The following is a 15,640-nucleotide window of genomic DNA, read 5'->3' on the forward strand; positions in this document are numbered from 1 at the left end:
TTTTTTGTCCAGAAACAATCAAAGCAGCTAACAGCATAGATAGGTAGGTAGGTAGGTAGGTAGGTAGGTAGGTAGGTAGGTAGGTAGATAGATAGATAGATAGATAGATAGATAGATAGATAGATAGATAGATGATTGATAGATAGATAGATAGATAGATAGATAGATAGATAGATAGATAGATAGATAGATAGATAGATAGACACAGAGAGACATGCCCCTTTATATAAGTTTTTTAAAATTCCAAGTAAATGTCATAGGAATGTGAGAGTGGAAGGGGTTCAAATAAAGCAGAAGCCAAAAGAATTTCCCTTGAATGAACTAAAGAAGCCTCATTTTCTGGTGGTTTTTATTGGTGTTATTGCATTGATACATAATCTGAGGTTTGTTTAATGAAGAAATTGCTGGCATCAGCTCCCTTTTTTGCAATCGTAGAATGGTTGTGCTTCTCTGTCATGGATTCTGCATTACTCACAATGATTCTGTGGGTGTGTCTTGGTCGAATTTTAATCTAGGGGAAGAGATAACAAAAGCAACAGCATTTTGTAAAACCTTGAAGATCATCATCAGCTATATTGCATGAACTCTCATGGAGTAAGCCTCCTTCAAGGAATCTTGGTCAATCTGGAGAGGAAAAAAGGTTATCTGTGCCCCAGGATCAAGCAACATGACATTCAGGACGTGCTGTTTATGGCAGTGCTGTGGATCACTCAAGATTTTTTAAAAAATGACAATTCATGACAGCCATCAATGGGATAATCAAATATCTTAGTTTGGCTGTCTTAATTCCCAGTTCTGTTATTTCAAACTGAGCTCAACAAAAGGCATCACTCAATTTAACTACATCTGCATAATCCAGCAATTTCATGCTGGAGAATCCTTGTGAAGTTTCCTTCCTGTCCCCCCCCCAAAAAAACAGGTGAACTCTAGAGTGCCCCAAGTGTAGAGATCTTGTGGTGGTGGTTGTTGTTTCTGGGTGTTGTCCTTTCTGGGGTCACAACTCTGCCTATTTATTCTAGAGCTAAATCTCTTTATTGTGTGAAGAAGCCCAAAGAGCAATTGATAGTAATAGATACTGAGTGAAGGCCACATGCTGTGGTTGGGTGCAAGTTGAGGAAGAGATCTCCAGGATTATTCCTGATCAACCTGCCTCACAGAGGAGATTATTATTCTCATTTCCACAGAATGGGGATCCATTAAAAATAGTCTTCAGATGTGACTATCAGTTGACTTTTATGTAAACAAATTTATCTGAATTTGCCAAGCCCATGTAAGCATCTAAAACTGACTGTATTTCTTGGACAAACAGGTTTACTGTCTTGTGACTCCAGTCTTAATCCTGGAAGCCACGTTCTTAAGTAGTTACAGCTCTCCAGATCAAGCCAGTTTTGTTCCCCAAAGCAACATAAATTGTAGAGAGCCTTCTTCTTTTTCCTTGAATCTGTTCCCAGAATGAACCTACTTCACTTTGGCTCTTGTTGAATGAAACACATCAAAAGAGTTGCATAATTTTAGAGGCAAACCATTTGGTCCTCCTTGGGAAGTTCTGTCTCCAATATGCAGTTTCTGAGGCTTGCAATCATTTGAGCTCGTGGCCCATCCCCTATATTGTACAAGCCATTCCCAGCCATTCTTCAAATGTCCCTTGACTACAAAGGCCATGCTGCTTAGGATTTCTGGAGATTGCTCTCCAATTTGCCAAGAGAGCACTAGGTTGGAGAAATCTGGCAAGGAGTCTTGCACACTCTTCAGTGAGATGTTGACCCTTCCATCGGATTTGGGTTGCCTTTTCTGTGATCTCAACAGCTGTAGTAGCAGAGGTTGTCCCCTAAGTGGAGCCAGCCATTTGTTGACAGTGAAGATTGCCATTCAATGCCACAAAGGGGCCCTTGGTCATTTTGTGTGCCTCTTCTCCCATTCTTGCATCATGACAGGTCCATAGAGTTCATTTTTTGCATCCCACCAAACTTATATTCAGAAAGAAAGAAGACACTTCTGTTTCCAAACATCTACATATCAAAAATGGGGTTGGCTTGGCCCCTTAGCAGCCTGGTGTGGCCTCTATCGGCCTCTTGGATTTTTTAGCCTTTTTATCTTTCTCTTTGTAACTTTGGTTTTATAATCTTTTAATTATGTATTGCCGATTTTAGTTTGTTGTAAGCCGCCCAGAGTCCCCCGTTGTGGGGAGATGGGCAGGGACAAGTCAAATAAATAATAATAAAATAATAATAATAATATCTAATGCATCACTCTAATAAATGTAGGTTCTCACTTGTTTACTGACTAGTAGGGCCTGCTGACTCAAAACAAGAGTCAGCCTTAAAAGTTTGTTGGTTTGCATAATAAATCAGTCATATATCTCACCTTTTATTACTTTTAAGGCTGTTGTCTGTTTAAGGCATTATAAGCACAATTGCTGATTTACTGTCCCAAATGAACCCTGGTATTCTTTGAAATTTGTCTGGAAAAGGCTGCAGGATTACAAATGTACACAGGAAATGTGTCAAGCATTGTGTGCTCTGTTTTGGTGTTCAATTCTCAAATTAGATATGCTCCCCACATGCTTCATTCTCTCAGTGCTAAGACTGTATTCCTGACAGTAGTTGGAAAAAATTAGGAAAAACCCAGACAAGGCCTTTTAGTGTGAACTGGAGACAGAAAAGAAGATAAATAATCTTGACCATGGTTCTGCTTTCTTCTGGGCTTGCTCAGGACTCCATTCCATGTGCCCAGTTTTGTGTGGTTCCTATTTCAATTGCAAGATGCCCAGTCAGAGTTAGCAAAAAAAGGTGGGTTTTGTCTGCAGTTTTGTCTTCAGAGGAATGGCATCAGGTCCCTTGGAATGTGAAACATAAAGGCTGACATTCTCTGTTCTTACAAAGATGGCCTTTCCATTCAGAAATGGAGGATTCTCAGTGGGTGACATGGCAAATTCTTTAGGTAGGTAGTGTCTCCCTCTAGGCAGGCCTCTTTGGTGGGAGGCTTCCAAAGATGGCTTTCTGGACAAACTGAACAGTTCTCCTCCTGCCACTGTATGTATTTGCAGGCACCTTCTCTGAAACAGGAGTGCAGTTTCTAGTGTCAAGATGAGGTGTTGCTGCTGAAGCTCCAGGATGAAGAATTGTTGTGCTGCCTATTGGGAACAATGCATGAACAAGTTGCCCCTTTCTTTTAAATCAAGCAACATGATGCAGTTCTTTTTGGCATACCTTCAGCTGGGTTATCAAGCTAGCTCTGTAGGAAGGCTCTTAGCTCCATGAGAATGAGCAGATATGAAACTTAGGAGTGGGAAATGAGACTTAATCAGGAAATCCACCGTGATAGTGCATTCGCTAAAGATCCAAGGCCTTAGCTTGTAGGTTCTGGTGGAAATCACCTGGGGTAGAAATGTGGCCTCTGATTGGGAAAGCTTTCAAGAGCAGGTAAAGGTGGGGTGCACAGTTGCGATATCCCAGTCCCAGCAAGAGTCCATTAAAGGCTCTGCATCAAACCAGAGAAGGTATCCAAGTGGTTTGGATGAAAGCAGAGTGTGGAGAGAGACAACTGGTACAAAGCTTGGATGGATCTGAGTAATCTTTGAGTAAGATTAAGGGTAGGATTGAGTAGGATTAAGATTGAAATGGTTATGGGGCAGTGAGAGAAACCAATATGATGGAAACTCACAGATGCAATCCTGCCTTTACATTTAAAGAAAACCTGGGAAGCCACTGCAATGTGGCTGTTGGAAAGCAGAGCAGAGTATCTACAGGATCTGATATGAAATTCCCATTATATTTTGCCTTGGTCATCTCACAACTAAAGTACGATTGCCAGTTCTAGGTTACATGGTGGAAGGTAGATGCTGAGAAACTGAATCCAATCCAAAGGATAGGGAGCAGATTGGTGAGGACCTCTAGCAATGAAGTCATAGTATCATTGCATCCTAGAGTTTGAAGAGATGCTTTGATCATTAGGCCCAACTTCCACTCTGCAGAAATCCGAATCAGAGCATCCTGGACAGGGAATCATCCAGGCTCTGCTTCCAGAAACCCTGCTAAGAGGACACCACCACCTTTTGAGTGATTGGTTCCATCGTGAGATTGAGAGGAAACATGCAATTGAATCTGCCTTGATAATGAAAAGAAATTCCTTCTCTCATGTCCTGTTCTCTGGAAAGATAAAGAAACAGGTGTCTGAAAAATGTTATATTCCCCTTCTGTGATCTGTTTTCAACACTGAACATGACCAGCTCCTCCAATCTCTCTTCATAGGACTTAGTTTCTAATTCCCCAATCATTCTTATCGCCCTGTTCCAGTTTGTGGTGCCCAGACCCAGATCCAGTACTTCAAGTGTGCTCTGAGCCGTGCAGGAGAGAGTGGCACCGTTATTTCCCCTGACTTGGAAGTTGGACTTCCTGGTTGCTACCATTTGAAATAGCTGCGTATGTTTGTGGGAGACACAGTCAATGCAATCAACGTCTTCCAGTACCTGCAAAAGGACAAACTTTCAAGCTCTTGCTCCAGAAGGCAGGGCAGCACTCAAGAGGGTGGTCTGTGGCTACCTTAGCTAGTCTATGAATTCTTAAAGTTAAATTCTAGAAATGACCAAAATATCCTCTGAGATGAACAAAATCTTACAAAACGTCAGCAGCTGAGACACGGGTACCCGTGATATGCGATGCCAGAAGCTGTTGTTTCTCCCTGCTCGGTGAAGATGAGTGTGTAATTAAACCACCTCAAAGTTTCTGTGGTTCTTCTGCAATTAGTTTTTTTGCTTTTAAGTGTAGGCTTACTCTCTTTTTTCTTGGGCACAAGCCAACATCATCTATTCAGCAAGACTTTTTCTTCGAAACATTACTTAAAGTTCTCATTCATGAACCTTCTACAAAAACATGTGTTTCCCTGTTCCCTCTGCTTGATGAGTAAACTGTCCTTTTGTGTCCTTGTGCATTGTAATGCTTTAAAAATATATGGCTCATCTTTGACCGCAGTGTGAATGTTTTGGAAACAGAGGTTCTATTACTGAAGAATTTCAGGATAGCATGACATCGTTCAAAAATACCACCCATGTGGTGTCTTAGGAAATGTTGATGGCTGTGCAGGTTGGCCCAAGTTGCTGTTGCATTAGCTAGCTTGCTGTGAGTCAATTCTTTTGCTTACGTTGACATTTCAAGAGAAGGGATGAGTTTAATCCATTCCGTACCGGTGCTGACTTTTAAAGATCTTAAAGATTTAAAGAGTGAGAAAAGTCCAGATAGTGGCCACAGCTGCATGATTGAAGTCCTGACCTTTTTTTATGAACGTCATGCATGCAACACATATTTAAAAAGGGGCTGTTGCAGCCACCATCTGGACTTTATTGGCGCCTCCCACAGACTCCCTGAATACCAGCCATAACCATAGCAAATCTGGGCACCTTTGTCAGCGAAATGTGCTAATTGGTCACAATGACCAGATGGGGCTCTTATTGTTGACTCTTTCCTAAGGGGATAAACTACCCAAAAGACAGCTGCAGGAAACAAGAAGAAATATGGCATTTTGCCTCTCTTATTGCTATGGAAGAAGCCCAAACATGGGCACATAACTTGTGCTTGGTCAGGTTCACTTCTTGGTTTTCTTCACTGGCACTCTAAATGTCACTTCTGTTGCTTCATCTCCCACTATCTTGGTTAACCAAGGAGCCATCCAGGATCAGCCAACAGAGTCACTTGGCAATTTCACCAAGGGCCAACAATGAACCAGGAGCTCAACAGATTCACCACCAGATTGTCAAGAAACTCTCCAGGTTTAAGATCCATGAGTTGCCTGGCATGGACCATTCAAATATGGTCAGCCTACAGAGGTGGCACTCACTCGCATCTGGATCGGAAGTGTTCCACCCATGGCCAAGGGTTGGTGGTAATGTCCACCACATCCAGGTAACATAGCAACTGCTCTGAAGCAAAGGTCCAGAGTAGGTCTGACATCACCTGAGACAAGCCCCTGTTTGCCATGAATTCCAGGGCCCAACTTGGCCTGATACCTGCAACATGGAAGTTGAAGTCCCCCAACATCAAATGGTGAGGGTCTCCGCCATCAGTCCAGCAGCCAGGTCGGGAAGCCCAGGGAAGGACCCTGCCTGGGCAGCCAAGCAGCCGGTGCACCAGCAGTTGGGCTTGTCTTTACTGCCCAACTGAACAGATAAACACATTACATCACACCCCACCTCTGCCAAAACAGAAACGCTGGTCACAGGCAAGATTTCCTGGCAGAGTGAGACTATCTTCCCTCCCCGAAAATGCTATTACAATGGCGGGGAATTGCCCTACTGTGAGCAAACAATGTTTCCCCCTTCCAGGAGATTCCAAGCTTGTTTGTTAAAAATCATCCAGCTGCTGTTGTTTTCACCTAAGCTGAGCACTCAAGTGACTTAACCGTGCATGCACTCAAGTATAGTTGAAGTGGTGGACAATGTCTGCTTTGTTCTTGAGTACAGGAAATGCTTTGGTGCAAAAGCCAATTCTGTAAATACTCATTTTAGGAAAGTTTTGCTTTCTGTAGTTTTCAGAAAGCATCTTCTAACATTGCACTGAAACCTTTCAACAACTGCCTCCTGGGTTAAGGACATGGCTTCAAAAACATATGCAAATCTAGAATTTAATTGCTTTCGGTTTCTATATCTATGTGTTTCTTTGCTCGGGGCTTGGTTGCAAGGCTGTAAACTTGCTTCCAAAGTCCAATTCGTTATTCGGATTAAAGCCAGCAGCAAAATGGGGCATTTTGAATCAGGTGGATCTCAATCTCAGGGCTTGGAAATGTATTTGCAGGTTTTAATAGCCAGAAGTGATGGAACTAATTCCAGCTTTAGAATAAGAGTAACCGAAGCAACATTAAGATAGATTAAGGGCTGAATGTTAGGATAAAAGTGTCTGCTTACCCAGAGTGTGTGGAATCTTGCAAAAATAAATCTGTAATCCAAGGTTTACAAGCCATATTCTATACCCTGTTAATGTAACAAATAAGACAACCATCAAAAGGTGAAAGAAAACACAGCTTTCTCTCAGGACTATTTATTTAAAAAATCCCAGCCTGATACAGAATTCTTTTTAATTCTGAATTTCCACAGCAGACCAGAGGTATTGGTTAGTCCTAGTACAGTACAGATGTGTGGAACAGTAACTTCCAAATTTCCAACAGGAGTTCTGGTCCAGGACACAAGGCAGACATGCGCTAGAACAGTGTTTCTCAACCTTGGGAACTTTAAGATGTGTTGACTTTAACTTCCAGAATTCCCCAGCCAGCATGGCTGGCTGGGGAATTCTGAGAATTGAAGTCCACACATCTAAAAGTTCCCAAGGCTGAAAAACACTGCGCTAGAAGAAAACTGATTTTCATCCTCTGTCAACAGACTAGAATTGCCAAAATGATCAACCTCAAGGAAAAGCAGGGGTAGTAATGCTTACAAATGTATTTTATTTGCATGGATTGAATAATTGCCTGGTTCTAAACAACTCTGGATGTTAGAATATAGTTTGCAGCCCCTCTCAGTTGGCTAGATTGCCGTGCCCAAATTCCAGTCCTGATAAACATCTTGGGCCACAGAGCTGCGGTTATGCCTACAGTTTTAAGCATTTTCAGAATTTACACACGCTTCTGTGTGCAGAGTTCTGAGATGTGGCTCTTTTTATGTGTGGCCCAGGGGTTAAAGCAGAGGGCACAGTTGTGTGAAGCATAGCCCAGACATACATTTTTGCATTACATCATAAACCCAGCAATGTCCATAACTTGGGCTATATGGAGAAAACCCCTACAGACTAAAAAGCACGGCGCTCCTGGGGCAGAGTTGTTTAATGCAGAGACAGTTGAGAAAGCCCTCCCAATCTAGGTGTGTGATATCTGCCCCCCACCTTTTTCAGGAGATAGCAGAGTCCCCGAGGTCTTTCAGGCTATCCATTCTATGCTAGTTCTGAGCGGTTCATCAAAGACATTTGCCAAAGCTTAACTCTTGATTTCTCTTCCTCCTCTAGAACTGCCTGTCGATCCCCGATATCAAGACAGCCTTCAGTGACTGCATCAACAAAATTGGGAAGAGGGACTGCTTGACCCAAGGTTGCTCTGCGCTCACCGGGTAGGTGAAGAGCCTGTCGGGCAAGGATAGCAGGGGCAGATGCTGGGAAAGGGCTGTTAAAGATGCACTTGGCTCACTCCTAGGACCCCCGCCCAAATAGCATTTGGCTGGAGGCTAGAGGATCCTAGACCCCAAGAATGCAAGGCTCAGAAGGGGCTTTGGAGGTTCCCTTGTCCAACCCCCACCCCAGGCAGGAATTGCAGCACCCTGGCTGAAGGCCATCCAGCCTCCGTTTAAGTGCCTCCAGAGGAGGAAGGTCCATTCCTCCATGCAACGGTCTCTTCCAGTTCTGGACAGCCTTTTTCCTTCTGAACTTCTGATATCCAGCTAGAATCTGCTCCCTTGTAATTTAAGCCAACATATTTGAGGGACTCTGGTCTGCCACTGCAGCGTAGAGGAAGAGATGGTGCTACCATTTCCCACTGATTTTTTTTAGTATACCCAAAAAAACAAAAAAAAAAAGGAAAGGCCTGGGACAAAACACCATGAGAAAATTGGGCCCTCTCCCTCCAAAATACAAACAGTCATTCCAATCTAGTCCTATGTTGACCTGTTTAATTTGCTGCTGTGCCCACTACTCTCTTCCTTGAGCACTGAAAAAAAAAATGTAAAGATTGCCCCACCTACCCCAGGTGCTGCATTGTAGGCTACTCCAGTGCTGGAGTGTCACATCCATGTGCCTGCTTTGAGCATGTGCGAGGGAAGCCCGAGTACCTAGAATGGAAAAAAGGGGTTTATGGGGAAGGCATTCCTAAAGACTAGGAGGGCATCCCACAGATGATTTGGAAGCTATCTGTGGCCCTTTTGTATCTCTACATTTCTACAGCAAAGGAGTAAATGAAGGGATCGAGTGGATGGTGAAGTGCGTGGTGAGGAATATCCACCGTCCCCCAAGGCAGAAGGACATCACATAGAAAGCCACCAAGGATCTCAGCGCCAGACACTTTTGTCCTGCACAGAGACCCTTTTCCTCTTTCTCTTCCCCATTTTTTCTCCTTCCCTCTGTCTCTCAAGAAGATTCTCGGAACCCCTGTATTAAAGGCACTCTTGTCCTCTCTTGGTGTCTTGCAAGAGTCCTCATCCACAGAGAAGAATTGGGACAGGATCCTTTCTTTCATGATCTCCCTCCCTCCTGAGCACAGAGAGGGATGGAGCAATTGATGTTCCAAAAATGCACAGGACACATACCTTTGGCAGAGCTATAAACCTGTGGGGTTGAAGACTCTGGGGACAGCTTATCAAGTGGAGACGAGGTGTTGGAATATTGGAAATTCCATGTTCCGGTTGTCTTCTGGGATGTTCCACAATCTGACGTTGCACTTGTGTGGAAAAGGAGCAATTGAAAGTGGGGGAACGGACTCTTCTTTTACAGCAAATGTACAGTTCACAAATGCTGCAGTTGGAGAGGGAGAGAGCGCTGCCAGAACACTCCGTCCCGCTTTTTCCACTCAGTTCCTATATTCATGCACAGGATTAAAGCTGATTTCTAGTCTTTTCTTTCCTGGTCTGTTACTTTTTTCTACGGTACAGTAGAAAAAAGATCCAAGGTGCAGTGCTAGAGGAGGACTCTTTGAGAAGACATTCTGCCTCCGGTTGTCCTGGTTAAATGAGGAAAAAGAATAGCCAGGACCCATTTTATAAATGGGTGAAACCCAGAGGTATTGCATGTGCCCAGCATCTGGAGAAACTGTAAAAAGATTATTGTCCAATAAAGTTTCATTATCTCTTGGCATTATGTTGCCCTGAATGCAGATTGAACAAGATTTGTGGCTGTCTTACATTCTGTGCAACAGAGATGTTCAGCACTGCATAATGTCCCTTGGAAAAGGAGGTCACTCTTCACAAATCCTAGTTTTTTATAGAATTTAGGACCAGCTGGATATGGATTAGAAAGCTATGGCTGGAGTTCTTTCTGCCCAGCCAGCCCCAACAAATCAGCTTCTGTTCCACTGCTTTGTCCAACATGGTTACATTTTTTTAGGCCTATTCAGTAAATTCTGTCTGTTAGAAGCCAGTATAGGATTCTGGTTTGCAGTCACAGAACATGGCAAGCTCAGCTTATGGCTTGTCATGACTGCACAAAGTCTCATCTGCTCAACATTGCTTTTGAGGAACTGGCATTGGGTTGTTTCACACTTAGTGTGGCATCTGCTTTCAGTGTTGGCCAAATGTCACATTACATGCCTACCAACTCATAGGTGGCATGGAGACAGTGGTTATGAGCTTGTACCTAGGCCTGGTTTTCCATATCGTACACATACTTTGATATCACTTTGCTTTTAATTACAGTTTATATTGCATTGTTAAGAGGGCACTGCAGAGCTTCAGAAATAAATTAGAAATGATGCTTCAGAGAATGCAGAATCATGACCATAGCAGTTACTGCAGCTCTTTAAAGCAGCTGTGTCTTGTTCTGGAATAAGGTACAGGTTTCCCTCTGCAGCTATCACATTGCTGTGGGAAAAGACATAGCTGCTTTAAAGAGTTGCAGATGGTTGTTAGGTCTGTGGCCTCTCACACTCAAAGCACTTCTCTGAATCTGAAGCATTACACAGACCTGTTTACTCTGTGATATTGGCTCATGCCTTTCAAATGCCCCCCATGAAACATGGAAATGATATTCCCATTATTTGCATGCATTCAGATATTGTTAAAAAAGTAGAGAACTTGGAATGGTGAGCTAGTTTGGCTCTATAGATTGGCTGATCATGTGAGAACAGAATGTTCCAAGGAACAATCGTTTAAGGGCCTTTATTCTTCATTGTTGGAATACATCAAAACAAATAAATGACACTGGTTCCATCTTTTTCTTTCCAGCTAATGCTTCCTTGCATCTTATTTTTTCCTTGTGGTCGGAGATAGCTTGAAATTGGCCAAGAGTGAAATGTTTCATGAATGCCTGCACACTTTGGCACATGCTCTCCCATTCAGCTTTGGGATATCCCTAATCTGTTGATGCACAACTTCTTCCCACCTTGTAAAAAGACTACAAACCACAAATATTTGAATATACAAACCACAAAGCACGGAGAGAGTGAATATATCTCGTATATCATGCTAGCATGTTGATGACAGAGATACTGGGAGAACAGTGAAAGACCCAGCAAGATGTTGGCTAATCACTGAAAGCAAAAAAAGAGGCCAATGATTAATGTGGATACAAAGCTTAATAGCAAGGTTAGTAAACAGATCACAGCACGTGATCTTGTTCGTTATTAAGAATGATCAAGCAGGGTTTATCAAAGCTGGGCAAGTAGCAGACCACATTAGGTTAGTTGTAGATTTAATAGACTTGAATAAAAACAAAGATCAATTTGTAATGTTATCATTAGATGCTGAAAAAGCCTTTGACAAAATATATATTCAAAATGTAGCCATGCAGATGATATTAGGTGCCCCTAGGATGGCACATGTAACGCCTTTGCTGTGGGAGCTGCAATGGGTGCCAGTTTGCTTCCGAGTCCAATTCAAGGTGTTGGTTATTACCTTTAAAGCCCTACATGGCATGGGGCCAGGTTTCCTGAGGGACCGTCTCACCCCCATCACATCAACCCGTCCCACCCGGTCAGGCAGAGAAGGCATGTTGTGGGTCCTGTCAGCAAGGGAATGTCAGTTGGTGGGGCCCAGGAAGAGAGCCTTCTCTGCTGTTGCCCCACCCTTTGGAATATTCTCCCCCCAGAGGTGTGGTGGGCTCCCACCCTCCCGGCTTCCCGGAAAGGTTTAAAGACCTGGCTGTCAGTGTGCATGGGCCGATATGGGCTCTACCTGTCCACTAGCCCCCTGATGATGCTCCCTGGAATGCCAATTTTCCATCTTCTTGGAACTTATTTATTTTTAGGACTGTTTTTATGTTGTATTTTAATAAATTTTTATCTTCTTGTAAACCGCCCAGAGTCATTTCACGAGATGGGTGGTGACAAATTTAATAAATAAAATAAACAAACATAAACAGTACATGTTTGTCATACAGGTTCGGATTTCCTTGGAATTCAAAAAACGGATCAAGATATTTTATGAGCCGCCCACATCTAAAGGAAAGGTTAATAGCCTGTGTTCTCCTACTTTCCCACTATTTAGAGGAACTAGACAAGGATGTCCATGTTCACCCTTGCTTTTTAATATCTACATGGAACCCTTGGCTTGTGTTATTAGACAACATAGGGAGATCTACGGAGTAGTACATAACTCAGTTGAACACAAATTAGTTTTATTTGCAGATGACATTCTTTTGTTTATTTCTAAGCCTCACATTCCTAATTCTAGTGTTGATGTAAATGATAGATGCCTTTAGTAAAATAACAGGATGCTCTATAAACTGGTCCAAATCAGAATTAATGCCAATAGGTGAAAATTTGGTTACTCTTCCATTTAAGGAACACCAATTCCGTATTTGTACCGAACCCATTCAATATCTAGGTGTGTATACCAAAAGAGAGCTCAATTAGTAACATGTAAGATAAATAAAATACATAGAGAGGTTTCTTCAGATATCAATAGATTGGAGTCATTAATCCTCACCTTTTGGGGAAAGGTGAACACCATCAAAATGAATATTATTCCCAGGTTCATTTATATTCTGAGAGGAATTCCAATTTTTATAACTGGAAAATATTTTCAGAAAATAAATTCTATGTTTAGAAAATTTCTATGGGGTTTGATTCCAAGAATATCTTTACAGAAAATGCAATTGCCAATTAAATGAGGGAGAATTTGGTTTTTCGAATCTGGAGCTATATCATCATAGTTACCTACTGTCAAGTATTAAATACTGGAAGCTGACAATTGGTGTTAATTTTCTAACGTAGGCAACTTTGGAATATATGTATATATATAACACCTTTGGTCAGATGGACAGTATTAGGATCATAATACACTAAAACTAATATCTCTGGAAGCAATTTCATCAGTTAGAAAGCTATGGAACATAATGTCTAATAAAAAAAGATTTGACTCTTTCCCATGCTAAATTGACTTTATGGGGAAGCCCAACTTTAAAAATTGGGGAAAAAATTGTGATATGGAAAAATTGAATGGAAGTGGGGATATTGACTTTGGACCAACTAATAGACAATGAAGATGAATTTTTAACATATGCTGTGTTAAGAGATAAACAGAATGTACATTTTATCAGACGTAACCCAATGGCAATATTTTACAGCTACAACATTTGTTAACAACATTGTTTGGACCAGCAGCATTTCCAGCTTCTGAGACACCTGAGATATTAGAACAACTTGTTAAATCCTTTAAAATTAAAAAAAGCCTACTATTAGTTTGCATAGATATTTGTTATCAATAAATCGATTTGATATGCAGATGCTAAGGGATGAGTGGGATAAAGAATTAGAAGTCTCTATATTGCCAAGACAATGGGAGAGTGTCGTAACTTCTATACCAAGAGTGTCAGTGGACCTCAAATTACAACTTAATACAACAAAAAATAGTATTTTGAATTTATTGGACTCCACTATGTCTGTATGGAAAAGGATTGTCAAAAACAGCATTTTGTTGGAGATGTACTAAGGACAATGCTTCTTTAAAACATATATTTTTACAGTGTCCTATACTTATTAAGTTTTGGGAGAAAGTAGGGAACTATGTAAATATGATCGTGCAACAAAAACTAAATTTTTCAGAGGATAATATTCTGTTGAACTGTATGCCTAGTACAGTACATGGAATTTGACAACTGGACAAGGTAAATGGATTCTCTGTGCCCTTACGATGGCCAGAAGACTTATATTGCAGCAATGGAAAGATAAATGCGTGGCCCCCATTCACTCAATGGATTGAAAACCTGATTGCACTTGCCACCTATGAGCGGATAGCCTGTAAGCCGTCCGGAGTCATCGTGTGTAAGTTGGGCAGCCATATAAATTTGTTTAATAAATAAATAAAATAGACGTAGACTTTTTATAGACAAATATAATGAAATATGGAACTTGTTTATTCGAAATACAGTAGCTTAAAAAATGATAGTTATATATTAGAAATTTATATACACTTGAATAATATTTACATTAGACAGGTATATATAGAACTGTAACTGTTAACTGATATACTGTTTCATTTTTCTGTTATATTTTTTCACTTTTTTAAAAGCACTTTTTGTGCATCATTTTTTTCCTTTGAGAATGTATTTGCATTATAATTATCTTTGTGTTTTATTTCTTTTCTTTCTCTTTTTCTGTTATTATTTTAAAAGCATTAAATAAATAAAAAAGGCGGGCACCACGGCAGAGAAGGCCTGCCTCCTGGGACCCACCAAATGTAAGATGACACCACAGCATGCCTTCTCTCCTGGATCTGATGGGACGGACTGATGCAATCGGGGAGAGGTGGTCCCTCACGTAACCCAGCCCCATGCCATGAAGGGCTTTAGAGGTCAAAACCAGCACCTTGAATTGGACCCGGAAGCAAACTGGCAGCCAATGCAGCTGGGGGCACACATAACTGCCCGCACCACTACATTCTGCACCAGTTAAAGCTTCCAGATACTCTTCAAGGGCAGCCCCATGTACAGTGCATTACAGTAGTCCAATCTGGAGGTGACTAGGCCCTGAGTGACTGTGAGCAGAGCCTCCCGATCCAGGAATGTGTGCGACTGGTGCACAACACAAAGCTCTGCAATGGCCCTCCTAGCCACAACTGCCACCTGCTCTTTGAGCAGGAGTCCCAAATCTAGGAGGAGCCCCAGATTGTGCACCGGGTCTGTCTGGGGCAGTGCCATCCCATCCACCACCAAAGATGGCATAGCCCCAGCACCAGAAGGCCCCAACACTCAAAGTCATTCAGTCTTGCCAGGGTTCTGACTTAAGAAGGGAAACATCTTCCATGACTCCAGTAAATCTGACGGACAGAACGGGGGGCGTGAGATACAGAAAGAAGCACAACCTGATTGCAGAATATCCTGGGACACACATTTCCCCCTCTTCCCCTACTTGCAGCTTTAGTTGGAGATCCCTCCTAACACCAGCAGCACTGAGCTGAAGTCTCACTTATTTAGGAATTCACAGCTCTCCCTGAGAAAGTACCAAAGAGGTTGCTAATGTTCCTTTCTCTTTCCTTTCTTCATAAACTGTTGGCTGAAGTCTCTACACAGACATGAATAAGCAAGAGTTTGTAGGCTTTCTCTCGTCTTCTGGAATTTGTCCATTTTTCAATAAAAAGAAATTGGCAGTTAATTGACTTCACCCATTCAGGAACCACATCAAAGCCAAAACTTTCCCATACGTCTCACTCTCCTTATTAGAAACAATTTTTGCAGGGAAATTCCATGCGCCAGCTCTTAAATCCGAGCAACAGTGCTGTCTGGGAACCTTTTCTGTTTTAAGTACAATCCATAGGGTCGATAACTTGTATTTGGTGATATGCTTATTCGTGTTTTCTCAGAAGGAGGTCACTGGGTGAACCCCTTCTTCGCATACCAAAGTTGGATCTCCTTGAGGTGTGGCAGTAAAAACCCTGGAGATTTCTCACCCTTCTCGGTATACAAGTTTCCTTTCCAGGGTTGTGATTCATATCTGGCACTAAATGAAGGATGAAACAGTCCCT

General features: G+C 42.0%; 1 protein-coding gene and 1 long non-coding RNA gene across 3 annotated transcripts in view; one reads left to right on the top strand and one right to left on the bottom strand.

Moving 5' to 3' along the window:
* The window catches only part of ARFRP1 (ARF related protein 1), a 42,316-nt gene extending 27,964 nt beyond the window's left edge, over window positions 1-14,352 (top strand). The window contains exons 6-7 of one of the 2 annotated variants that reach the window (XM_088154447.1): window positions 7,986-8,086; window positions 8,913-14,352. In XM_088154447.1, the coding sequence (XP_088010573.1) occupies window positions 7,986-8,086; window positions 8,913-9,000 (189 nt within the window). In that variant the 3' untranslated portion in view covers window positions 9,001-14,352. The remainder of the gene's footprint in view (window positions 1-7,985; window positions 8,087-8,912) is intronic. The other variant, XM_088154448.1, reaches the window with a different exon arrangement.
* Window positions 68-8,906, bottom strand: LOC148214287 (uncharacterized). The gene is made up of 3 exons (XR_015798597.1): window positions 8,714-8,906; window positions 6,896-6,961; window positions 68-511 (listed from the first exon to the last, which is right to left on the bottom strand). It is a non-coding gene; the product is annotated as an uncharacterized LOC148214287 (long non-coding RNA).
* Window positions 14,353-15,640: the final 1,288 nt, after the last annotated feature.

Source organism: Python bivittatus, unplaced genomic scaffold (genome assembly GCF_059951505.1).
Source record: "Python bivittatus isolate LINGU-HERP-01145 unplaced genomic scaffold, Pbiv_v1 ctg000700_np1212, whole genome shotgun sequence".
NCBI lineage: Eukaryota > Metazoa > Chordata > Lepidosauria > Squamata > Pythonidae > Python > Python bivittatus.